The sequence below is a fragment of the Arvicola amphibius genome, chromosome 2 (assembly GCF_903992535.2).
Source record: "Arvicola amphibius chromosome 2, mArvAmp1.2, whole genome shotgun sequence".
In the NCBI taxonomy this organism is placed as follows: domain Eukaryota; kingdom Metazoa; phylum Chordata; class Mammalia; order Rodentia; family Cricetidae; genus Arvicola; species Arvicola amphibius.
The window spans coordinates 86,611,089-86,638,661 of record NC_052048.2 but is presented as its reverse complement, the minus strand read 5'-3'; the positions used below and the strand labels follow the sequence as shown (position 1 = coordinate 86,638,661).

At 42.9% G+C, this 27,573-nt stretch overlaps 1 protein-coding gene across 1 annotated transcript in view; it reads right to left on the bottom strand.

The window, feature by feature from the left end:
- Positions 1–4,773: 4,773 nt before the first annotated feature.
- Fam13a (family with sequence similarity 13 member A) overlaps positions 4,774–27,573 on the bottom strand; it is a 91,541-nt gene continuing 68,741 nt past the window's right edge. Inside the window, exons 9-18 of the mRNA XM_038318568.1 lie at positions 26,704–26,908; positions 26,066–26,204; positions 24,976–25,057; positions 24,036–24,256; positions 23,237–23,320; positions 15,995–16,090; positions 14,109–14,192; positions 10,443–10,639; positions 9,571–9,672; positions 4,774–6,931 (exon numbers count right to left, since the gene is read on the bottom strand). Of these exons, the coding sequence (XP_038174496.1) occupies positions 6,805–6,931; positions 9,571–9,672; positions 10,443–10,639; positions 14,109–14,192; positions 15,995–16,090; positions 23,237–23,320; positions 24,036–24,256; positions 24,976–25,057; positions 26,066–26,204; positions 26,704–26,908 (1,337 nt within the window). The 3' untranslated portion in view covers positions 4,774–6,804. The remainder of the gene's footprint in view (positions 6,932–9,570; positions 9,673–10,442; positions 10,640–14,108; positions 14,193–15,994; positions 16,091–23,236; positions 23,321–24,035; positions 24,257–24,975; positions 25,058–26,065; positions 26,205–26,703; positions 26,909–27,573) is intronic.

Genomic DNA, 27,573 nt, shown 5'->3' with positions numbered 1-27,573 from the left:
ACATGCATGCACCCGCATGTACAATGCTCACATACTCATACAAATGGGAATGCACATGCAGACACACATGAATACATCCTTGTACATACGTTCTTGCACACAATTCTCACTTATCGCACTAGTACTGACCTGTACTTAAAGTGTTGGAGTCATATTGTGTTTCTGACATACCCAAACATGCAATGAGAGGGTGATGGGGGTGGGATGGAATATGGTCTTCTGAAGTACAATGCCTGTTCTGGAAGACTTCAGAATGTGTTTCTGGCTGCAAAAATACTTTTTATTTCTATGCTGACACAGCATCGAGCCTACAACAACCTATAAAGCAAGTAGTACTGCAATCATTTGCACTTTTTCATATGAAGAAACAGTCTCTGGGAGGATAAATGCTTGGCCCACATCATACAGCGGGCCCTTCAAGAGCCTGCATGGTGCCGACTCTGGGTGTTGAACCAATGGGCCCTGGCTTGTAATGTAGGAGGCTGGATTAGCTGTGGACCTGCTCGTTTCTGTAGATCCACAGCATGCTCCTTAAGGTTGAAGTAGCAGTGCAGCAGCAGGCAGAAAAGTGCTAATATACACAGCTCCTCCTAAGACCATGAATTCTGAGGCCCTTTCTGTGCTGCAGCCCTCACCCCAAAGCCCTCCCCGAGGTTTCATCTCTGTCGCCCAGCCACATGTTTGTTCAGGTGTGAGAAGCATTCTCTTGCCTGCTGCCGCTCTCCCTGCCCTCACCATGCCTAATAATATGTAGTGATCGTCAATGCAGTTAAAGAGAAATGTCAGGGTCTTGAAATGTCTTGCCAAGTCGTACTCAGAGCTGCAAGCCCAGAAGGATGGTCTAAGGATTGGTGCACATCTTTGAATGACTTTTGAGAAATTAAATCCAAGCATGGTAAAGAGCCTGCATTTCAGAATTCACAGCAACATATGATTTAAATACACATGGGCTCCATGGGGGAGTCAGAATGGTCCAAGGGATTTGCTTCTCACCATGTTTCGTGCCATGCTGCCCTCGTGATAAACCTTGTTTGCTGGAGAAGAAAGTGAGAACCAAGCTGTCAGCACCTCCAGGTCCTGCCAAATCCCTCCCCCGCCCCCTTCCACATGCCAGCACTCTGAAATGCACTTGGGAATTGTGACTTGGCTTAGTGGGTATACGATTCTACTAAGCTCAGCCTCAGCAAGCTGACTTAGCTTAGAGATTACACTGGTAAATTTTGTCTTACAAGATGCTGAATCCATTCCAGAGAGGCAGTGGTGAAGGCGCTGGGGTCTTTCATCCCTTCCCCAGTGTGCCCTCCCACCACATGTAGGTCTCATTACAGCATTCTGTTCAAGCTGCCAGCTCTACACTCTCCTATAGGACACATAGCAAAAGCACTACATGGCTGGGGCAGAGGACAGGAGGCACATAGGAATGCATCCAGCACTTGACGAAGTTGTGGACCTGTGAGAATTTGAGCTCACTTATCTGTCTACTCCCTCAAAAGAAGCAGCATCACCTCTACAGGCACTGTGCCTGCTCTGTAAGTCTGGGGGTCTGAATTTGGACCTCCATCTCGCACATAAACGGCTGGGAATGGCCATGCATTGCTAGAACCCCACCACTGAGAAGTGGAGGCAGGCAGATCCCAAAAGGTCCCCAACCAATTGAGTTTGCAGTTCATCTAGAGAAGTGGTTCTCAACCTTCCTAATGTTACAACCCTTTTATATAGCTCCTCCTGTTGTGGTGACCTCCCAAACATAAAATTATTTTTTGTTGCTACTTCATAACTGCTATCTTGTTACTGTAATGAATTGTTGTGTAAATATCTATGTTTTCTGATCGTCTTGGATGATCCCTGTGAAAGGGTCAGGTTCTTTACTCCGCCCCCAAAAGGGGTCACAACTTATAGGCTGAGAACCACTGATCTAGAGACCCTGTGTGAAGACAATAAGATGGAGAATGCCAGGAAGCTTCCAGTGTCCTCTCCTGCTCTGGCCTCTATTTGTGTGAATGCAACATCCTTCATCATTACACTTACATGTGTGTACCACATATAACACATATAACACATATAACACACACAAAGCAACATCCAAATACTAAAGGAAGCAGGTTCACTACATGCCACCTGCCACTTCTTCCAAATTGATTACTTTGGACTCATTGTCAGAAAAGGTAAAGTACTCCAGGTGGGCTTCAGTTTGGGAAGAATGAACTAAATCTCATCTCTGTGCCCTGAAGTCACTCACATCTCAGCTGCAGGGCATGGTACTAAATAATTTCCAGTCACTTGGAGTACATACAATATGAGTAGTGTGAAGGTCACAGGTATGCCTTCTACCCCTGGAGTATTGTGTCCCCTCAGCCAGAGGGGCATGGAGTCCTGCGCCAACGCTTGAGGCTCCCCTTCAGGGAGCAGGTGCTGTGTGGCACCTGGCCTGACAGGTGACCCTGGAAGCGAGCTACTCACTTGATACAGCTGTAGTGTCTTTTCTCCAAACATTTCCTGTCCTTGCTTACTTTTGGGATACTAAATGCCTAAAATATGTGCCTACAGTGGTCTCAGAGACTTTGGAAATGTACTTGACTAAAGAGAACCCTCCTTGAGGTCTTTGCTTCTGCACGCCTTCAGCTCTGTCAGGAATAACTTAAGAGGCAGCTGGTAGGAAGTACAACCTGCTTTTCTAGTTTCTCCACTGACTACCACAGTTTGTTTCACCTTGCAGTGCCCTCTGTCTCTGGAGACAGAACAAACCCTAATCCTCATGAGGCTTTCCATGGGCTCAAGTGAGCCAAGAAGGGAAAGGTCACACCCCATCTGCAGCTCGGTCACATGACCCTGACAACACTTCAGAGCCTCTGCCGTTAAAAAGTTGGTTTTTTTTTTATTACAAGATGCGGTCGTAAAAGCTTTCAGTTTTTATTTTTTTCAAGGACATTGATAAGTTAAATGTTTTCTGCTTATATTTCATATAAATATTGCTCTAGGCCCAAAAGGTGGTAACATTTTACCCATTTCTGGTTATTTTTATGCTTTCAAATGGAGAATGAGATTTGTCAACAAACTGATTCTTCGGGCCATGCACTTAACCATGGCTGGCACCAGTCTGGGACAAATGAGGTCTTTTAGAGGCATGAATCTTCAAAATATTACGAAATTGTAAATGTGCACAGACTGCCCCTTCACATATACATCCACGTGCACCTGCAGTTCTGGTCTTGGTCTGTATCCATACGTGTGTGCGCTATGGTTGTGGGGCCCTGGCCAGTGATGTACAGTGCTGGGTATGTCCTTATTACTCTTGTTTGGAACACACCACGTTGTACGCAGTGTAAATTTAGCAGTTTGAAAACATGTTGACTTGCTTTTGAGAAAATGGTCTTTTTAGTACATTTTAGGTTCAATCGGACAAAGTTATGTTATGAGGGAAATTAAAACATGTTCTAGATTCTGCTAAACATACATGCACTTTAAGGAGAATGTGCCTCTGCCCTTCAGGGTCCAGTTTTGCTCCTCTCCGCTGCTTTATCAAGTGGACAGAGAAGTTCCCACTTGTGCACTGATCTCAGCAGAGTCCACTTTGCCACACTTGGGGAAGGGAATTGAGGATGCGAAGGAGTGTTGGGAAAAAACATCCATGGAAGCAAAACAAACCTTAGACTGCAATTAGCTTTCCACAGAGTAGTCTGTGGTACACATACGGTCAGCAGCAGAAAAACACCATCCTACTGAAGTTTAAATCTCTTTCGAAATTTGTGGTGGCTGCTGCACCCTGTTTTCTCGACTGAAAATCAGGAAGGCCCCAGAGAGACTAAAGGGTATTGTGGCCATTTTGTATTCTTTCATTCTGGGTCTTTACCTCACAAAGAATTCCAAACTCAACCCGGCTCAGTTTTGTCAGCTCTGATGGCCCCAGAACCTTTTAGAAATAGGCACAAACTGGCTGGACTGGTCTTGGTCTAGACAGGCTAGGTGAGGAGAGCAGACCCATCCTACAAGCAGCTTCTTTGTAGGTGTTGCATCAGAAAGAGACAAGGTGAAAATTGCTCTCTGCTGCAAACAGCCGCGACCTGTCGATAGCGGCTCTGTAGCGAATACTAATCCTTTGACTGAACCGGGGGCGAGAAGTCTAATATTCACAGTCAAGTCTGGTAATAAAAAAGCTATTATTAAAAAAGCTTTTAAATTGGAAATCTGACTTGGTCTTTCGTGAAGAGCACTAAGCTCATGCAAAAACCTTGACAAAAATTTTTAGAGCTTCAAAGCAGGCCTTTATCCGAAACACTGTAGCACCGTGTCTTAAAAAGTGAAGACTAAATGCTGAAAAGGTGAAATGTTGTAACGACAGCATACTTAATTATAAAAGCCTGTTTCAACGTTTACTCCAGACTGTACACAGTAAAAGCCTGTATTTACCAACATTACATGCCTTTGCCACCATGAGTACTCAGGATCACATAGTCAAGCTCATTCTTACATAACCTTTGATATTTTTATTGCTATGTGCTAATATACATGCCAGTTCTCAGGAGAGAAAAGAGAATCCCTAGCCTACAGCATTCTGTTTATGTGAAGCCAATTAAGATGCTGCCTCTAGTGCCTGGAGACACAGAGCCACAGAGACAGTTGCCATGGAAACCAATTTCCTCCGCACTTCCAGCAGAGCCCGAAACCGCTGAGTAATGTGCCTGCAGAGAAGACCTGGCACAAACACAGCTTCCGCCTGCGGTTGGGCTCCATTTTATGAGAAAAACAGACTAGAAATTATGAAGGAGACCATGATAGTATATACAGGATTTATTTCCAATAACTTGGTATTTTATTGATCACATAAAACGGAGTGGGAGTCCTGATAAGTCTTTTAGTTCATTTGCCTTTGGTGCAAACAATGGATTCCAAAACACTGAGTAGCTTCTCATTTATATTCAACTTAAGAAAAATCTCTAGGGTATCTTTTCAAAACAATGCTCCTGAGCCCATGTGCTTTAAATGTCAACTGGTCCCGATTTGAGTTATTCCACAGTTTACTTAGGAGAATAAGTACTTAAAAATTACAGACTAGATATGGATTTCTCTTTAAAAATACCATTTTTGGTCATGTGAGTGATTGACGTTCAGGCTTCAAAGATAGAAAACAATCCTACATTACGTAATTTTATTCATAACATAGCTTCTGGAAAATCAGCAAATGTAAACAGCAGAGCAAAGAACATCAAACTACATTTTCATGTATATTGAAATGTGTAGGATTATGTACCGTCTTTAAATGTGTGGATAAAAACAGTATTTCCATGGCTCATGCTTCTATGTGATTATTTATAAAAGCAAAACTGAAGAGTTCTCCATCCCCACCCCCATTACCGAAAGAGCCCCCGATGACAGAGCTGTAGCAAAGAGAGCAGTGCTGAAAACCGTCTGAATGGAGGACCCCAAACCAGCTGTATCTTTGCAACTGGGGATACAATTTCCCATTCTCCACCTTAACACGGTTCCCTGTAGGAGGCGACTCTCGAAACAGATCGCGGTCTCCCTGTCGCCTGCCCAGTTTATGCTGCAGTCTTCCAGAGGCAAGGCCGTCACACACCTCATGCAGGTGCCTGTCAAACCAAGCCGGCATCCCTCAGAGAGACCTTAGATGAAAAGCATCACAACATCATTGAGTGACAGCAAGCACACGGAAGAGATGAATGATTGGGTGTCTTAAGTTCCCTGGTCCCTCTAAAATGTCTAATATAGACAGCGTTGTGACACAGACTTTGGGGGACAAAAAGAGCATCACGATTGGCCACACACCATTTTGTCTCTGTATCATCTTGAAAACTGTGATCTAGATTCTGCCTTGAAAATGAACTGAGCTCCGAGGGCTACATCTTCTTGCCCATCCGTGTGGGGATTCTAGTGCAGGTTGACTTTCGTAGAAAAACTAAACTCTGCTAAGTTCAGGAGCCTGATCCAGACTCCTCTCTCCCATGATATTCTATACCTAGTCTAAAGCTAAGCAAGACCCCTTTGTTTGGCTAGTGCAACAACAAAATTGAGCCCCAAACAGGTTATCACAGGAACACTGGCCTCTTTTGTGTTCGGCATCAATGTCTGAGACTGGAAAGTGCAGTCAGTGTCTTGAAGAGCGTTTAGGCTCCTCAGCTGTCACCTGGTTTTAAGATAGCATCTACACAGCTACTAGTCCCTCTGTCCTCAGCATACACAAGTATGAGGCAGGGACTTAAAGTCTGTCAGCTGAGAGAGCACATCAATGAAAGGACTGCCCTGCCACCTCGGGCAGTACAGCCTCCATCTACCTGAGAGCTAACGAGAAATGCATTGATGGGAGTGAACAAGTGCAGCTTGGGAAACAGCCAAGGCAGCAAGTGGTACGCCAATGCACGGTCACCATGTGGAGGGGGCCAGGGGGAGCACAGACCTCCACGGCAAGCAGGCTCTGCGAGCGAAGTCCTGAGCTTGTGTTTGTCACAGTTTTAGAATGGCCTCGTGTTTCGCAGATGTCAGGGAAGAACAGCAAAGTTATCTGTAGATGGATGTGTCTGACAGCGTGTCTGATCACTGCTCACGGCAGTCAAGTTCCTGCTGCAGTGTGCGTTGATATGGGTAGGAGTCCTGACTTTCCCATTATAAAATTTCTAAGTCAGCTCACACTGTTGCCTTCCACGCAGGCAGTTTCTAAGGCGGGCAATGGAAGCAGGAACCAGTCTGATGGCTCAGAGGCAGGAGACTGCCTGCTTCCTAGGTCCAGCTCCGAGGCTGCCTTCTGGAGCTGATCTTTCCTGGGAAAGCTGTCACCTGCACCAGCAGTCCTCACATGGACTTGGAATCAGCATCTCTTTTGCTGATAAGCACCTCCAGCAGCCGTAGCTTTGCCTTTATGTGCTTGTATTCGCTGTATTCCTCGGCCATTGGAGTGCGGTCTTCCTTCTGGACATTTCTAGAGGAAGCAAAGGGAAGAGGCGCTGAGGCTCACTTTCTGTCTGTTCTAGAGGACAGCATGCATCAGGAATTACCATCTGTTGACCATGTGTTTTATCAACCTGCAGAATCAGTGTTGGTAATTGGGTCTTGGTATCTAGATGGGCTGCATTTACACAAATGAAAAGGGGTTTTTCTCTGGAGCTACCATGCTTCTTCAGTGTCTATAGAGTTAACCTAGGATCTAGTAGATCATAAACAATTAAGGAAGCCGGAGTCTTTCTTCCTGATTGGTAAGCATGATTTCACAGTAAGAGTTTCTCCAAAATAAACAGATTTTTTTTTGTTTGCTTTTTTTTTTTATTTTTGTTTCTCAAGACAGGATTTCTCTGTGTAACATCCCTAGCTGTCCTGGAACTTTCTCTATAGAACAGGCTGGCCTCAAACTCACAGAGTTCCACCTGCCTCTGCCTTCCAAGTGCTGGGATTAAAGGCGTGCATTACCAAGCCAGGCAAACAAATATTTTATTCATTCTTGACTTTCTTGGGGTTTCTATTGCTATGATAAAACATCATGACCCAAAGCAACTTGAAGAGGAAAGATTTTATTTCAGCCCATCATAAAGGAAGTCAGGTAAGAACTAAAGGCAGGAATCCAAAGGCAGGAACTAAAGAAGAGGCCATCTATGGGGAATTGCTGCTTGGTGGCTTGCTCCCTTTGACTTGTTTCTTTTTGCTGATTTCTTATAACACCCAGGGCCACCAGCCCCGGGGCAGCATGCCTATATTGGGTCAGTCCCTACCACACCAATAATGAATTAATCAAGGAAATGAACTACGGGCCTGGTGAAGGGAAGGCATTTCTCAACTGAGGTTCTCTCTTTTCAAATGACTCTAGCTTGTATCAAGTTGACATAATACTAAACCACACAATTGTTAATATTTTCTCATTTTATATCTTTTATCTAATCAACCACTAAAGTTCTCTTTTTAAGGTTTACTTAATTTTATATGCACGAGTGTTTTTGCATGTGTCTGTATTCTTTCATCCAAACTCAGAACAGTAGGTGAGGGGTGTGTGTGTGTGTGTGTGTGTGTGTGTGTGTGTGAATCATTTATTGAAAGCAACCAATAGGTTGAAAGCAAAACTTAAGGAAAACAAGTATCTACCATAAATGTTGGCCTCAATCTGCAGATATAGATTGATAACATTTGTGTGTGAATTAGAGTGTTATTCTGGGTCATTATGGTTCATAAAGTAAATTATTCCCTTGGAAACTCTGACAAAAAATTAAGAGCAGTGATTCATCATCCTCTTCCTAAGCCATATTTTCTGTGATATTCAATAAATGTAGAGGAAAGCCCTTTGTTAGGGACAGAAGGAAGACACAAGGGGAAAGTGGAGGATTCACAGTTGGGCTCACTCTTGGTTTAAGCTCCTCTAAGACAGTCTTCCCCCTCCCAATGTTGTGCCAATGCAATTTGTAGCTTTTTAAACCTTCTGTGGGCTCCACAATATATTGTTCATGTATAGAATTCTGTGCACACATGTGAGAAGAATAACGTGAAAACAAAAGGCATACAGACAAATACATCAAATTAACACTTTAACAATGAATAGTAAATTGACTTATGTTGGCTATTTTTATTATTTTAGGAATTACTTCTCTTGTCTGCATATCCATATTCTAAATAGTCTGCAATGTGTATGAGGAAAGGCACAAGCATTTAGGTATGAAAATGTAAAAGTCTTGAGACCAGTCATTATACAGTAGATCCAAATTAGAGATCCTATAAACGAATTTACATAATATTTAAGCCACACTGGGATATAGCACAGTCCTGATGTCAAAGTTAATTGCTAGAAAGAATTCTTTTATTTCTACACACTCTAGGACATGAAAGTACTCTGAAGAAGCTCCATACAGTTTACCTGATCTGGAGGAATGTAAAACCACTTTAGGAAGGTGAAACCTGATTCCATGTGAGAGACACAGGCCTACTCGTGGTCTTGTCCCTGAGCTCCCAATGGGATGTGAGGAGACTCTGTGACAAACACTTCCCCAGCAAGTTTAATAAACAGACAATTCAATTACACCTTACAACTCATTGGCTAGAACAGGCAGATCCACTCCTAACTGCTTCTCACACACCGCCTTCTCTTAGCCCTGGCAGCTATGATCTTAGTTCTCCCAGTTCTGCAGGGCTCCTGAGTGAACCCAGGACTTTGTTCATTCACACTGAGCCATAACCCCAGTCCATCTTTGCGTTTTAAACTGTGGTTAACTCCCCCATTATCATTCTTCTGCCTCTTGTTTCCTGAGAAAAAACTCAATGCTGACAGTCTGAAATTCCGTTCCATGCTACTTGTTTTTGCTGAGAAGCAAATGTGACAGACTAGTTTAGTGTATCAGTAAATCCTGTACAGGTCCTGCACGCTTTATGAGAAGCATTTCATCTCAAATACACATATAAATCTCATGGTCTCACTGACAATCTCTGAGAGTCGCTGGGCATAATAAACCTGAGGACCTGGTTACAGGGAGAATGTAGCGAAGTTCCTGCTTTAGAAAGACTTCAGATAGGACAGAAACAGAGGGAGGGCCTAGAACGTGGACTAACAGATGAAGGGGAAAGGAAGAACAGAGACACACATACCTCCCATTCTGTCTGAAAAAATTGTCCTCAAAATCATGAAGTTTCTTTCGAATCATTTTCTTTTCTTCTCTCATTTCCTGAAGGTATTCCAAGAGCTCAGGTCTAAGAAGAAAAATAAATTGCAAAAAAATTAAATATGAATTGTTACACGTGTAATAAGTATGTGATTCGGTGGGAGCTGAGAAGAAAAGGGAACAACTGAAAAGTCATGCTGGCTGCTTTCTCTTGAATGCCCTTTCACACTCTGAAAGGAGGCGAGGTTCCAGGGGTCCTGGGGATCTTGCTCCTCCTGAGTTATGAGATCTTATGGAACCCTACAGCACTTGGTCATATAATTTTTTTTTTTAAGAACAAAGTGACGTCTGTACTCAGTGCTAAATGAGCTGTGGTGGACAGAGCCACAGTGTCATTCAGAGACCTTCTGTTTGTTCAAGCAAGATCTCAAAATTCCTCACATAATCTGCAATAAAATATATGAGAAAACGGATAAATTGATAGTGAGCTTTTCCTTTCCCTCTTTCCCTCCTCTGCTCCCTCCCCATCTCTCCCATTCTGCCTTCTGTTCTCTCTCTGTCTGTCTGTCTTTCTCTTCCCCTCCCTTCCGCCCTCCTTCTCTCTCACCCTCTTCCCCCTCTTTCTAGATAAGGTTGTACCGTCTAGCTCAAATCACTCTGTAGCCCAGGCTTGCCTCAAACTCACATATTCTTCTGCTTTAGCCCCAGACCCATCTCTCTGTTTTTTTTTTAATAAATCATCATCTTCTCTATTTAAACATACCGTAGGTAAGTCATTTGTGATTTTTTTGGCCAAACTAACATTTATATTGTTATTTTTCACTGAGTCACTTTAATGCCACTGCACATACAACATACATTGAAGCAGAGTGGAGGTTTGAAAGGCCTGAGTCCTGGCTGCATTTTGATGGCATTTTGTCATCCATTGGTGAGATAAATCCATCAGCATCATCTTCAAGTTGCTCCAGAAAACAGTGTGCACTGCAGTCTGTTTTCAGCGTGACAGTGAAGTCTGGCTTGGTGGAGCTGTCATCTTCTGACGCATCCTCTTGTTCCTAGAGATAAATGGCAATCCCCAAAAAAACTCTGAGCACGTTTTTGGAGTATGCTTCCATTACAAGTGTCATTCAAAAATCACCTAATTAACAATATTCTCATGGTTTCCTCTCTATTTTATTAAAATGGTGGCACCAAGACTAAGTATGAAAGGCAAAGCTGGATAAAGCCAGGAGGTACTTTCTACCTGGCCCAATGGAACAACGCTGCAGTATTCTTTACCACTTTACCATATAAATTGTTTTAAAATGTCAGACAAAACTTGATTTTTAATTAAACAATCTTAACATTACTTTTTGTAAGTGGAAGTTAACAGTTCCCACCTATGCCAGTTTTACAAAACGCAACTGAGGTAGCATATGTCCAGAACCTGGGGAGACACAGCTGGCAGGCAACACCCGTCAGCCTCCCTCTCCTCTTCTACCTCCCCTGGATGAGGAAGATGAAGGAGAACAGACCCAAAAGCCCAGGCAGAGCTTGGGTCTGAATATACTGCTTCAGAGCTTGACCAAAACCTATGTAGAACGAATGTCTGGTCTATCAGATTTAAAGGAAAGCTGTTAGCAAACATTTTACAGCTGGAAAGGGATCCCAAGAAAGCAACAAATAAGAACATAAGATTTCATTTCTCAAAAGTTCTACTAATGGGCTGGAGAGGTGGTCTCCAGAGACACTACACACACACACACACACACACACACACACACACACACACACACACACTGTACACAGACATACATTCAGATAAACACTCATATACATAAAATAAAAAGTAAATAAAATCTGAAAAGTCCTCCTAATTATATTCCAAGTCTGGAGAGAATTTGAAACACCCTGATATTTTTTCATATGCATATAACAAAATTACTTTTGGTGGTCTTGGAAAACCATAGGGAACATTACATACCAAGAAATAGACATTGGAACATGCTTATAAATGGTAGATACTTAGTATAGCCCCCAAGTAATGCATATTTGGGAAAGAACACCAGTACTGGCTCCTTTAAACCAGTTATCCTTTTTTGATAGGACTGATGTTATCTGGATTTTGATAAAGAACAAAGTGCCCAGAGATCCACCAAAAGGAAAGGTGACTTCAGGCATGAACCTGAAGGGAACAGTCCAGAGCAGGCTCTTTGCCTGAAAGCACCAGTCAACAGCGATTGGTTACATACATGGCGATAGGAAGGGCCAATCCCCATGCGCATCAGTGATGGAGTGGACAGGACACCCAGTTTGCTGGAATGCAGAATCTCTATTTAGGTTACTACATATAGCTTGATAACGGTATAAAAAGAAGCTGGAAAGTTCAAGGTTCTCTAAGTAGGTTAGGAATAGAAAAATCTGGATGCATAGTCAATAAGAAATTCACAGACAGGCATCATGGGATCACAGGATCCCTCAGCACAATGGGAGTCACATAGAGGCGGCTCACGGACAGTAAGTCTCAATGGTGTGATTTTTATCCCCTAGGTATTTACAATATCCAGACACATTTTTGTTTGTCAGAACTAGAGAGGGGATGGTAGCAGCTTGTGGTGGAGACAGGAGTCCTAGGAAACATCCCACAGCTGTTATCCTGACGCAATGCTGAGAATTTGACCAGCGAATGTCTAAAAAGAGCTGTTGACAGAATGACAGTTTCACAAGAGGCAGGGTTTGGAGACTTGACAGGGTCTCTGGCGGCAGGTAAAGCAAGGCCTGGCTCTTGCTCTGCTATCCTGGGCTAAAATTAGATCTGGGGAGATACAAATACATTGACTTGTGTGTGTGCCACAGAGCCAGGGACTGCTGAAGGGCCCGAAACCCACATTCCACGGAGAGCAGTAAGAGCTTAGAGAAAAGTTTCTAAGGCCAGGAGCAGGGTGGGAGGAAATGGCATGTGACTATAAATGTGTGAAGAACCATAAAGAGAAGCAGCCATGTGTGTCTTCCCTGGTCTTCCAGAGTGGGGCAAAGTGTGTGTGTAGAATGTAAGGGGCTATACCAACTACAAAACATTAGTGTTCACTGTAATTATTTTACACTTATCAAAATAACACATTCTAAAATTGCATGATATATAATCGTATTCTATTTTGTCATTAAAGCTGGTTAAAAAGCGGGTAAGGTGTTCGCTGCTTTTGTTACTCAGTTCATGTAATATGTAGCCTCATCCTCCCACTGCTCCGAAAGTGTCTGTCTTGAGAACAGAATCCGATTCCATCATGTTTTAGAGGGTTCCTGGAGTGGACAGGAAAATTCTCTGGGCTTCTTGTGGGTTAAAAACCTTCAGAACTTTCAGAACTTGAGCTGGCTCTATTTCATACAAGCTGGTTTCTTCCCCAAAGCAAGCATAACCAGGACAAGTTTTAAAGAAACCACTTAGACTTGGTCTTTTCACCTCTAAACACACCAAATTGTAAATTATATTAGATCTCCTATGTGTTATCAAAAACATGCTGGTGCCTATGTCTGATTAGAAGAAACGAACCAAAGACAGCTGTATTTACAAAAGCAATGTAATCACTGCAAAATTACGTATAATTTTGAGCACGATGGAGCCAGTGGGCAATAAGCCACAGCCAAAACATTCTCCTTTAAAAAGTTTTGTGAAAGAATAATCAGGGGTAGATTGTCATTGTCCAAGAGGAGCATCATCAGGATACCTGGCATTTATTTAATGAGGTGGTTATTAGGTGTCACATCTTGCACGTATTCAAGAGCATGTTTTTACCTGGTAATAAGCCCATTATAAGCTGCTGAGAGAAGCACGCTAATTTTCGTATACAAACTGTTCAAATTTGCTCAATTACCAAGATTCAGATCATCAGTGAATCTGATGGACAAAGCGTGTTGCCTTTCACTGATATCAAAGCATATTGTAAGAAAATAGCTGTAATTTTGGAGATCTAATATAGCACACCAGCCCTGATGTTCCAGGGCTGCACTCATAATTTTGGTTCTATTTAGTGATGCCATTAACAGGCTCTGTCTGTCTCGTACCTTAAAATTGGGTATTGTCGTGGAGGTTATCTTATCTCAGGCAAGGAAATGAAGCTTCCTATTGATCACCCTCAATAGATTATTCTGAGATAATCATTCCTAACCACTGGAAATAAATCACCACTCTCGCCTTAGAATGTCACAAAAATATGACAGGCTCTAAAACCTCACTTCTGTCTTCTTTGGCCCTAACTAACTTCTAAATTGTAAACATGATTTTTAAAAAACATCAACAACAAAACAAGGTGAGAAACAAAACATTCTCTGTGATCAAAGTAAAAGCAAAACAGAACAAGTTAACAAAAAGGAGAACGGAAGGAAACTTCGGGAATTGGCAAGGTTATAATAATATAAGCAGGCCACGAATCTCCACAGCTGGCTCGGGCAGCTACTGCTATGTAGGGAATGCCTACTAGAACCATTGCCCAGGGACTGTCACTCCAGGTGAGGTTAGCAGGGTAGTGCTAGCACCAAGCTCTTCACCTTTATCTCCTTGAAGAAGGAAGCAGTTTCGCCCTCGATAATTGGCTGCAGCAAAGGGCTTCTCCGTTTGCTGGAGGGGGAACCCTGTGACAAGCATTAACAAATAGGATATATTATGAACTGCTTTTCCTTGCCTTATAGCTCTCAGACCATTCAACATACTAGTATTTACTACATTTTATAACCATTTCCCACCCACCAAAAGCACCCCTCCCAAAACCTAATACAGAGTTCTTCAGTGCCCACACATACTAATGAGAGGACAGAGTAGAGTAGGGATGTAAACAGGCTTTACAACCCAAACTCTCAGCAATCCCCCAAGGAGAGCGCTTACCCGCACATCCTCCTCCCTAGCTCCAGTGACTACACCTAACTGTAATTGGCAAAAGACAGGAGCTCAAGGTCACACAAGCCTGTGACATTCCTTGAACTTCTCTGTTGTACATTCACCCTATTTAGAAACCCTAAGTGTTCTTAACTGGCGAGAGGCAATGGCTCCTTACATTATTCTTCTTATTCATCAGTTTATTCTGCAGGAAGTTTGCAGAAGAATAACACTTTTTAATTACATCTGCCTACAGTTCCTGGATTCTCCCGTTCCATAAAAATAAGTGCACTAAAAAAAAAAATAAAATAAGTGCACTACTAAAATAAATGTGAGAGACTACTCTAGGCTTAGAAACAAAGAAACGAATAACAAGATTTAATGGAGCACTAGATAACAGTAGCAGCTAAAGAGATCAAGCCTTTTAGTTGTGATATCAAGCCAAGGCTGTGACATCAGACAAGGGCACTGACTGAATCAGGTAATGCTGCCCTCTGAGATGGATAGGCATTACCAGCCCTACAATATCTGGCCTAGGGAGGGGATTCTCAGGTAAAAGACTTCCCACAGCCAGAGAGGAACTGTCATTCTCCCTTGACCAGATCAAATCCAGGTGCTAACAGCAGTTACATCTCAAGTCGTCGGCCATGGTAGGCAGCTTTCCAAACACTAGGGCTCCCACTCTCTCCTTCCACTCCCTTTCCACCCCCATCAGCTGTAAAACAAGGCCCTTCTCACTGGAGCTCTCTAGAGGGTCCTCCTCAGGCCAAGTTCTTAGGGAGTCATCCCTCAGTGAATGTGGGCTAGACTGTAACAGAAATCAGAAGGCACTCTTGGGAATGAAGAGTCTGGAGAAGGTCCAGCCTTACCTCTTGTGCTGTGGCTCTAAGGGATGGGCTTAGGTGCTGGCCCCATGAGTGCCAGAGGAATGTATATATGATAAAGTCATTCCTCAGGTGGTAAGACATGGATATATATGGCTGGTTCAATTACCACAGCCTGACCTTTAATGAGAATGACAGTTAGGGACCTATATGCATAGGTGGGACTCCTCCAATGGAAAAGGGGGGTTATATTCACAAGGATAGCATGGTTAGAGCCCTGTGTTGGTGAGTTTTTGTCAATTTGGCACAATCTACGATTGTCTGACAGGAGGGACCCTCAGTTGAGAAAATACCCTCATTCGATTGGTCTGAAGCATATCCGTGAGGCATTTTCTTGATTGATATGGGGGAGTTCAGCCCACTGTGGGAAACACTACCCCTGAGCAGTTGGTTCTGGATTCTCTGAGAAGACAGGCTGAGTAAGCCAGGGAAAACAAGCCAATAAGTGGTGTTCCACTATAGCCTCTGTATCAATTCCTGCCCCTGGGTCCTTTCCTTGAGTTCCATCTCTGACTTTCCTTTATGATGGACTATTACTATAAGCTGTACTAAACCCTTTCTTCCCCAAGTTGTTTTTCTAGTCATGTGCTCATCACAGCAGTAGTTGAAACCTAACAAAACCAGGTGTTCTTAGAATAGCCAGGGGCTACCAAAGGAAAGAGAAAGAATGCACTCACCATGATGGGGACAGCGCTGGCCCGGGATAGGATCTGTTTGACCAGTCGGTACCGATCATACAGAGGTTTCATAATCTGACGCTCAGTCTTTGTTACCTGAAAAGCAAGACCAGGACAAGTGAGAAGTCAGCTCCCAGGTTATGCTGTCCCTTGTCCCAGCATGCTCTGGACTTTTGTGGCCCTAAGATGATACAATTTACAAAACTTAGTTAGACCAATATTATTCAATAACATTTAGTCAATAAATAAAAATACTACAGGTTTACCCTGCCAATCATTGGAAACCACCCCATTAGTATACTTTCTTCTATGTCTGAATAATGTACTATGTTCTTAGCCTACTATGATAAGTCTAAAGCTGCTACTTAAAACTCAAGGTGGGTGGCTGTCGAGATGGCTCAGTGGTTAAAAAAAGCATTAACTGCTTTTCCAGAGGACCTAGGTACATACAGCAGTCTGCAATCATCTGTAATCAGTTCCAGGGGACCCAATGCCTTCTTTGGGCCTCCGTGGGCTCCAGGTATGCATTCACATGGTGCACAAGCATATATGCAAGCCAATTTCTCACACATGTAAAAGTAAGTAAATAAAATTTAAAATACCCGCACCCCCCAAAAAAACAAAACCAAAACTCCTTAAGGGGTGATGATGTGAGATGACTCAGCAGGTAAAGTTGCATATCTGCCAAGCCTGATGACCCGAGCTTGACATTCAGAACCCATATGGTAGAAGGAGAATTGACTCCCACGAGTTGTCTTCTGATCTCTGTATGCTGTGTTGTGCTTCCTCCCAATAAATAAGAAAATGTAAAAAAGAATTCAAGAAACTCAAGGTTCAAAATCTCCGAATGGTCCATTATCTTGGGGGGGGGCAAGGAAGAAGCCAAATGTTTCTATTATAATGCTTATCATATGGTACTTTAATCAACTCATTCAGCTGCAATTCTTTCACACGAAATTGTTCTCTCTTAAAAGTATGATTCTGGCTTACAGAGAGTATTCAAGGAACTTCTGTTGCTGGAATCCATTGGATGATTCATCCTCATTTCCTTCATCTGGCACACGGCTTAAAATCTCTACGCAGCAAGAAAGAATCCAGTCCAGTTTCCTTGTATAGGGTTTGAAACCCTTCATCATTTACGACTTCTCTCCTCTACACTGTATTTCAAACTCCAGAAACAGACTAGATTATCTCATGCCTAATTATGTGTGATTCCCTTTACAAGGAAGGGGATTTCTCTCTTCTTTATTTGGAAGTTGCAGATCATAAACCAACTTGGTGCAGCCCTCTTTCCTTGTGTCCTGTCCTGAAGAGTGATTTTGTCCTCCATGCCACCACTGGTGCTGGCTGCTTTTCTGTCAGCTTAACACAAACCACAGGCATTTTGGAAGGGAGACCCTCAATTGAGGAAATGCACTGACCAGATTGGCCTGTGGTGCATTTTCTTGACTAATGACTGAGGTGCGAGAGTCAACTCATTGTGGGCAACACCACCCCTGGGCAGGTGGTCCCTCTCCCATACTATAAAAGTAGGCTGAGCAAGCCAGTAAATAGCATCCTCCATGGCTTCTGCATCAGCTCCTGCTCCAGGTTCCTGCCCTGCTTGAGTTCCTTCCCTGACTTCCCTTCATAATAGACTATATGCTGTAAAATGAAATAAACCCTTTCCTCTCAAGTTGCTTTTTTCCTGGTGTTTATCACAGCAATAGAAACCTTAACTAAGACAGCACACTTTGTTCTTGTGATGCCTTGTAATTTCAAACCCTTTTATATTTTTGATGTGGGATTTCCCTCTGTATGCAGTGAATATGTTTTATTACCATTGGTTAATAAAGAAGTTGCTTTAGCCTATGGCAGGGCAGAATATAGGTAGGTAGGAAAACTAAACTTAATACAGGGACAAAGAAGGTGGAGTCAGGTAGATGCCTTGAAGTTGCCCAAAGAACAAGATGTGAGGTAACAAACCATGAGCCTCATGGTAAAATATAAAATAATATAAATGGATTAATTTTAGATGTAAGAACTAGCTAGGAATATGTCTGAACCATTGACCAAACAGTGTTGTAATTAATATAGTTTTTTTATGTGTGATTATTCAGATGATTATAGTGGCTGGGAAATAAAAGCACAGTCTCCATTTCACATAATGGTGCCCAATGTGGGGCACGAAAGATTCTCTCATAGGGAATGTTAGATAACCTTACCCTGTGCCAGTATTTTGTAAGTCAGCCATTGCTGACTTACATTTTCATTTTCATTACATTTCATTACATTTTCATTTTGTTTTTATTTTGTAAAGACAGAGTTTCTCTGTGTAACAGCCTTGGCTGTGCTAGAACTCACTTTGTGGACCAGACTGGTCTCAAACTCATAGAGATCCACCAGCCTCTGCTTCCCCAGTGCTGGGATTAAAGGTATGCACCATCAAATCCCACTCACTTTTACATTCTATCATAATTGTTCACACATTTATCTCCTGCCTCACTATCTAGCCTGTTGAATGTGGGAGCTTATGTTTTCACATCCTGAGTAGGTATTTTAGTACTTCATCTAGTGGAAACATTCTATAAATACTTGTAATGTTAGTGAATGAACCTATCTAGGTATGCCCAACACATAGGTATACATGTATTCCTTTTGGTTCCTCAACCTCAATGTACTATGAGGCAAAATCTATTTTTAGATTTGGTTGCTGGGTTTTTACATTCTATCATTATTAAAAGCTTAAGAAAGTAAGAGTTTCTCAGGTAGGGAATCATATAAGACAAATGGCTTTACCATTTTTCCCAGTCTTTAGAAGATTCAACTTCAAAGACAGTTCTGGATTATGGAAATATGTTGTCTTGTATGGCTTTTGTATATGTCTTTTTCAACATGATCAATAGTAAATCACTTTGAATAAATTTTACCAGCTAGCAGAGTACTGCAAAACATTGTTGGTTTCTTGCTCTTAGTAATAGTAGTAATAGTAGTAGTAGTAGTAGTAGCAGTAGTAGTAGTAGTAGTAGTAGTAGTAGTAATAGTAATTAATAATAATAATAATAATAACAATAATAATAATCTCTCCTTTTATCTCTTTATCACAGTTTTAAGAATCACTGACATGCTTCTGTTTCTAGAATGTATCATGTGAAATTAAATTTTAAAATCAATCACTTCATTAAAAATGATCATCAAGACAGCAAGGTAACTCAGAAAGTCATTTCATACGAAATAGAAGATCTTACTGTTAACCACCACACACCTATAATAGCAGCTAACACTCAAGCTGTGTTGCCAGGCAAGGGCAGCACATTCTGGGGAGCCCTTTGGCACATGGGTCAAGTTATGGCTCACTCACCACGCTCCTCAGCTTATACCAAACCCACCGGCCATCAGAATTCTCTGTGTGTCACTTTCTGATGGTAAACTGAAGGAGTCAGAACAGAAAATAGTTGATGACTCAAATTAACTTGAAAATTACTTTAGGCCAAACATGCATATGCTATCTCTTCAGAATCCTTTCTCTCCTCTTTCATAGCCTTAGTTTACATTTAAGTAGTAGAGCTGAATAGCTTTGCAGTGTGTGGAAACAGAGTGCTTCTTAAGATGTATTTCTTAAGACAAAGCAGAAGAGCATTAGCCAGTGTGTGGCACAGACCTTTAATTCTAGAACTCAGAAGGCAGAGGCAGGTGGAGCTCTATGAGTTCAAGACTAGCCTAGTCTACATAGCAAGTTCCAGGGCTACATAATAAGACCCCGTCTTAAAACAAACAAGCAAAAAAACAATCAACATGGGACAAGAAGATCAGGGACACAGCAGCATTCCCACTCTGTCTTCAATGCAACACAGAGACACTTCTGCTGTTCACTTGCTTCTCTGTAAGAGTCAGGGACTATTTTAAAACCCAAAGGGGACACTTACCCAATAACTGTCCACACTTAACTAGAGGCAAGCACAGGGTAGAAATCATAAAGTTTGGACAGCCCAGTGTGCCTGCCTTTATGTTGCAAGGGTTTTCTCTTATCCCCAAACAAAACTTTTCTACAACATTTGACTGGTGTTACCTGGATATAAAGACGAATGGCAAAAAAAGTGACATATTTACTGTGATGAAAAAGACAAAATTAGGGCCGTGGAATCTTAGAGCTAGGCAAGCCTTGTTCTTTAGCGGCTAAAACTGAGCACTGCAGAGGGGATATTTCCCCAGGGCAAGAGAGCTTAGACGACAACTGGGTGTATGGACTCCAGCCCAGGTTTCTCGCTACTCACAGATACATCAGCTCTGAATGAAGCAGGATCTAGCAGGGGGATCACGGGCTCTTCTAAGTGCTGAACTTTGGACCAATTAATTTAAAAAAAGCAAATCTTTTATAAGTTAAGAATAGTAGGACGCTTGTATAAAGACTAGAAAAGTCAAAACAACAGCTAATCAGGGGTTAGTGTTTCTATATGGACTCCTAATTTAAATGTTAACTTGACTACTCCTAATGTTGTGTTAGTCAAATGGTTCTGAAACACAGAGTTAAAATATACCAGCGAGGGAACGAATTAAGAAGAAGCCAGAGGCACTGGTCAAACAACCCATTCTCTCCCCAACACATTTATTATGAATGGTGATATAGGGGGAAAGGACTTCAATTATTTCTCATATTTTTCTGTGACATCATTTTGGAAGACTTTCAAAACTCTTGTTGAAAAGGACACGCTTTAATAATAGCTCACAGGAAATGAGAAGCTCACTTGGTTTTGAATGTCACACATGCCCATCTGCAGCACGCTCAGCTAAAGCAAACAGCTTTGCCGAGAGCTGCGTAGTGCATGACTGTTTGACTATGATCCTGGTGGCCAGTGGCCTGTTAAATTAGGATCTGCAGATTCAGAAAAAGCCACGAGTTCTGAACGTCTACTTTATGAGATAAGGGGACTCGAAATGACAGCTTAGCATTGCAAATATGTGCACATTTTGTGTAATAGTGTTTGTGGTTTAGGGTTAACTATAGCACATATCTAAGAAATAAAAGTCTACTTTGATTTTCAGATTGGCTATCTATCAAGGGAAGTTTGCTTTCTTTCTGAGGAAGTTAGAGCATTGTGACCCAGAGAGAGGCAGAGAGACCTGAGATCAGAGATAAATGACATTAATATTTGTTGTACAATTTGTTCTCTAGCTTGTGAGATGAATGAATCTTGATCTATCTGAAAGGGAGTAAAATAAGATAAAGAACTAATATTTTGTATTCTTAATAACAGGCAGGTAAACAGAGTCCACTCTTTCCCCACTGTGATCATCTAATGTCAAGCAAGCAGGAGAGAGGAGAACACATGGTTGTAGTGGCAGTGATATCCGTTGCATTTACTATGCAACCCCAAAGCTGCTATTTCACATTATCTGTTTTGCGCTTACAGGTCAGTATATGTATAAATGTCTCTGTGTGTCTATAATCTCTTTTTCCTGCCTTGACAACCTGTGATAAGTATCTATCAACCAAGAGTTCAAAAGCTTACTTAAGCAGCCCTAGGTTTCTGCCAAGCTAAGTTCCTACAATTCTGAGGCTCAGTATCTGTACTGCGGAATTCGGTACAAACCGAATAAAAATCTTCCCAACTGAGAGCTGTGTCCACAGCATAAACAACAACAGCAACCGCAAAAATCCCTCCGCCACACAAATCCGTGCACCAGCAATGAGGTTTGATCCACTTAGAATGCAGCTGTGTGCTCAGGTGGGGGGCATGGGTCAGGAAGCCCTTGAAGGACTCTGTCAATATTCCAGCCAGAATCATCCTTGCAAGGGAAAGAACTACGCCAAGGGAAAAACAGTGTCACAGAAGCCCCCTGGTGGCCACAAGCGCCACACTTGCGGTTCTGAGGTTCCATGGCAAAGGGGCTCTACTCTGCTCACAGCAGTTCAGTTCTGCTTCTCTGGTCCTTAATACTCCAGACAGAAGGACACAATTTCACAATCTTTGAACTCTGGAGCACTCGCTATTTGGTTAAGTGCCTTAAAAAAGAATCTGAAACCAAACTTGGCTGAAACATGAATGCTATCCCAGAGTTCTAGTATTTTCCCACTTCAGGAACAGTCCAGGAAAATGAATCAGCACGAGTGAACAAGACAACAACAACAACAACAACAACAACAACAACAACAACAACACCCTAATATCCTGAGAACTAAAATGCAATGGGGCGTGCCTGGAGACCTGTGATATTCCCGGGGCTTACATTGTATGATAAGTTTTGTGCCAGTCACTGAGAATTGCTTAACTATTAGGTATGCCCAGAGTCCTCACCCCCCTCTCCCAAAGCCTTTGATTGGAGGGATAGTTCTGTGGTAGAGGGTTTGCCTAGCCTCTGAAGAACATGGTTTAATATTGTGCCTTGTTTAAAACAGAGTTTAACATATTATTCTGGAAGCTTCCGTATTGAAAAGAGAACATCATTTAGAAGAAATGATTAATTTCATTAATTCATTAAATTTGTAGTTAAGACAGAGGGGAGGAAGAGGCCTGTATTTGTGGGCTTCATAAAAATCCACGCATCTAAACTTCATGCTTCCTCAGACCTGCCTGAAGGAATTGCTGTTGTTCCCTTTTTTTTTCTTGTCAACTCTCGGAAAAGAAGATTATTAAGACTAGTAGACAACAGGCCTGTCTAAGTTCCCCAAGGAGGAGAGCAGAAGCCTGCCTTACTAAAAGCTTCCCTTGAGTTAGCAAGAAACACCTAACACACGCTTGCTAAATACCCAACAACCTCAGATGCTTCCTGATCTGATAAAAAGGTGAAGCTACAGTTTGAACTTCCCACTTGGTGTTCTATACACTGACAGAAATCCTTTTTACATGCCGGCTGTGCCCTGCAGTGCAGAGAAACTGTTTTATGATATGTCGTTCAGGTTTAATCCCTTTATAATATGGCTATGGAAGCCTAGAGTCTCCTTCAGCTTACAGGGACTGACTTCCCCTTACTTCAGAATTTTATGCACTCTGTACTCTCCCCTCCATCCTTTACCTCCCTTCCTTTTCAACAGAATATTGGCAACTCAAGTTTAGTTGTAGTCTAACTTGTTGGAATTCAGTTAAGTTTAAGATCTAATACTTAACAGAAAGAACTCTATTGGCCAAGCCTTCAGAACAGTTAGAAAAAGAAAAAAAGAAAAGGCATCTATTAGGGGCACTATTTCCTGGATGGCACTAGATTATAGAGACTTTCCAAAATCAGACAACAGACCCTCATGAGAAGGTTTGGTAAATCACATACCGGCCTCCCGTGGATGCTTTCATAGTACAGAAGGGCTTTCTGCAGAGCCACTTTCTCGTTAGCAATCTGGTCCTTGGTCATATCCTGTGTAAACACAGAGGGAAGAAATGAAACATGAGGAAAACATTTGGGCACATTCCAGTTTCTTTATTTTGCCAAGCTCATTTAACGGAAGGGTTAAAATGCTCTGTCCAAAGCTCACATCGGAACGAGAGCCTCTTGACCCACCACTAGAAACACACAGCGCACAGCACCATTGTCAACAGCTACCTGGATGTCATCAACACCTGCGTGGCAGGAGAGACCCACTGAAGACATGGACTGAGCTGAATGCATTCAGCAATAACTTCAGTTACAGACTATACACTCCTAAAGATTTGCATATAATCCCTCTACTCAGAGTCAAGCCACCTACTAACCTCAATAAATTCATTTTGGCATAGAGTCAACATAGTGATCTGTTCTCAATCGGTAGTCAGAGACCAAAGTACTCGCAGGTGAAATGCAGCAGCTTTCACATGCTTCTGTACATGTGTGGGAAGTTTTAAAAGGTATCTTTGTGCTTGTAGGGATCTGTGTGACCTGACCTGTCCCTTGTCCTCTTCCCGCCGTACACTGGTCTTAAAACTGTAATGCCAGGAGACAGCAGAGGAGAGTACCTCCTGGCTGGAAAGCGAGCTGACCAGGAGGTAAGTGTGGCAAAGGTTTCAGCACCAATCTGCATGACCTGTGTTCTCACTGTATTGGCTGCACTGGTTGAGGATGGGCCATTCCCCCAGGCTCTGTAAGAGCATCACACCTTAATGTCCTCAGGACGGCTGGACTCTGCTCGCTTCTCCTGGAGCTTCCTCTGAATACATTCCAGGGTAGCTTCAACGCTGGGCCTAATGGCTTTATCCACCAGTTCTTGCTTCTTCTCATCTTCTTTTTCTAGCTGGGAACCAAAGCTCTTGGGGAGCGTGTTGCTTCGTTGCCGTGTCCTGGGGGTGAGGTCCTCTTCCGAGATCTTTAGTTTTGACTCTGGGCAGTTAGATTTGGAAACAGAGATACAGAGTGAGGTTTGCTTCATCCAGATTGCTTCAACTGTCAAGTCAATAACAGCTTAATTATGACTTCTTTTTCTATAGAGTATTGAATTATAGTGTACGAGAAAATAAATCAAACTAGTAGGCTCTTCTTGAATCTTCAGAAGTGTTTCCCAAACTCTAATTCCTGAAAAGTGTTAGCTTTTAGCACCTGAGTTTTGGCTGTCTAGGCATGGGCTCTGATTTCAGAACTGGACAGCTTCAACGCAGTCCCTTAGTGCACATAGATGTGCTGATTTAAAACCACTGACTACCGTTTTCCATCACCCCATTCAGTTTATTCCAGGTAGTTGTTTCTGGGACTAGCTGCTAATTCTAGTAAGCTGTCTGAGGGAAAGAGTCTCCACCCTTTTCAGATTCATCTCTGACGAGACACTTTCTAGCACTCCAGCAAGTGTTGGTGCTTCTGAAGCACTGACACGAAACCATCCTTGTAAGAGAAGTGTGTGCCGATGAAGACATGTTGGGAAATTCATATCTTATCTAATCTCATTATGAAAAGTCTTGGGATGGTGTCCTATAAAGAACTGGGAGAACCGGGATGGGTCTTCAGGCCTGGGACACCCCAGTGCTAGCACTCAGCAAGACCCAAGGGGTTTGTCTCCTGGTTTATTGCACACCAGGCTTTGCCAGAAGGTCCACAACTTCACTTACCTTTCAGCTGTTTCCGGAATTTGGCCAAGTCATTTGTCCACTTCAGAACCTCTGGGTTGGCCGCTTTGTCACTGTGGGAGGGCTGGGAAGGAAAGCCTAGACTAAACATTTACTGCTTATTTCTGATATTTCCACAGATTTCCTTAAGGGCAAATGAACATGATCTTTATGATCATGGATTCCTGTAATGTCCATATTGATGGAGGAGTGTTTATGTGTTACTTTCATTATTAATAAAGAAAACTGCCTTGGCCCTTTAAGAGAAAATTAGGTAGGTGGAGTAGACAGAACAGAATTGTGGGAACAAGGAAGTAGAGTTAGGGAGACGCTTCAGGCATTCGCCATAGTGAGGCTCCATGCTGCTCCTCTCCGAGATGGACGCAGGTTAAGATCTCTCCCGGTAAGCCACACCTCGTGGTACTACCCAGATTACTAAATATGGGTTAAAGAAAGATGTGAGAATTAGCCAATAAGAGGCTGAAACTATGGGCCAGGCAGTGTTTTAAAAGAATACAGTTTCCGTGTAATTATTTTGGGTAAAGCTAGCCGGGTGGCGGGACACAGCCCGCCGCTTCACTTCTACACCATATCTCCTTTTCTATTATTTGTGTGTTTCAGCTTATGAGGCCAATGGAACAGAAAGTGAAGGAGTTTGTGGGCTTAGATCTACTGCCACTGCCATGGAAAACGCTCTCTTGCCATTGGCTTGGGAAAATGCGACAGAGCCAATACTGGAAGGAGCCCGCAAGGAGGAAACTGTCGAAGATAATCTTGAATCAAATTTTAGCTCAACAAATAAAATTCCCTTCTTTTATCAGTTTCTGGTAGCCTCTGCAACAGTGGTTCTCAAGCTTCCTAATGTTATGACCCTTTAATACAGTTCCTCACATTGTGGTGACCCCAACCACAAAATTATTTCATTGCTAGTTCATCACTGTAATTTTGTTACTGTTATGACTCATAATGTAAATACTGGATATACACACTAACTGATATGTTACCCCCAAGGGGGTTGTGACCCACGGGTTGGGAGTCACTGCTTGACGTGCTGAAGGATGTGTTGGTGCAGGAGACCCCGTGGAGAACTCACTCTGTACTTCCTTTCCTCTTCAAACCTGTCCTCAAACTTGCGGATCTTCTTTTTAAGGGTCTGGATCCTTCGGGTGAGCTGCACAGGTGTCAGGTCCTCTTGCTCATCATCGTAGGACCCAAGGGAAGAGCTTCTCCGCCTGCAAAGAGCGTGGCCTGGGTTAGCAGCCCCATGAATGACCAGTAATTATGGGGAGTGGCTTTGGGGTCTGAGAGTGTAAGGCACAGGGGGGTGACCCATCCTCTCCCCTTTGGAAAAACCCGGTGGATGGGTGCATTTCTGACTTGGTGCCCCACATACGCCAACCCTTAAACAGGCCTGTGTGTCTTTCATTTCCACTAGCATTATCAGGGCAATCTGAAATGGGCTAGAAGCCTGCATGTTACATTTGACAGAGCTTTGGAAAGGAGGTGCTAATTGGAATTCACAATGAGATCTGCAGTTGGGCCACAGCTCAAGTAGAAATAAGTAGGAATTCCAGCTCAGCTTATGTATTAGGACAGAGAGCTTCGGGTGTGTCTCTCCACAAGTTCCCAACTTAATTGTTACAAAATGGCTGTCCATCAGTGGGCTACTCATTCCAACTGGTCCAATGTGGTGTGACTGGGGAAGTTGCCCATCAACAGCATAAAACATACCTCATGAAAGAATGGGAATTGGGGGGAGAAGGAGGCACTTCTGTGTCATCCAGGTACTGCCTGCTCTGCCCATAGGCATAGAACCTGGGGGAGAGCATGGGGTCACTATCCTCATCCAGAAGCTGGTGAATCAGGCGCCCAGCCTGTGGGGACAGGCGGGCTTCATCAGAGTCCACATTCTCTTGCTGCCAGGAAGGGATGGGCTCTGGAAAATAAACGAAGGTTAAGAGGTGAGCATTGTTCTTGAGAGCATCATTACCCAGTTTTCCTGAATGCTTTGGGTTATTGCCCTCCGAGTGCTTTCTCATTCAGATCCAAGGTCCAGAGTAGGCACGATATCTAACTGACATCAGCACTGTACCTCACGCCCACCTCTGCCTTTATCTCTATGCTTACTTTCTTCCAAACAGAATTTGCTAGGGCTGCCCCAAGGAACAGCCTGTAAGGTGTATATCCAATTGTGTATAATTCCAATTTCCCCAACAGGTGAGTGAAACCTTTCCAATCAGGAGCACCACCGAAAGAGGAATGAGTGTCAGGGAGAGTCTACATACTCCCTGACTCTTTTGACGATTAAGGAGCCATGTTAGACTTGTGAGATCCTATTTACCAAGGCTTTACAGTCTCTGTGGGTCATTTGGTAAGCCATCTCCCAGGGCCTCTCTGCCCAGGACATGGGATCAGCTGCTTCTTCCTGTACCTCTGCGTAGTACACAGGATTAACATGTTTTTCCCCATGTCTCTCTTCATGGTACACAGGATTAGCATGCATTCCCTGTGCCTCTCTGCGTAGTACGTAGGATTAGTATACTTCTCTTTGTGTCTCTCTACATGGTACACAGGATTAGCATGCATCTCCCTGCATCTCTC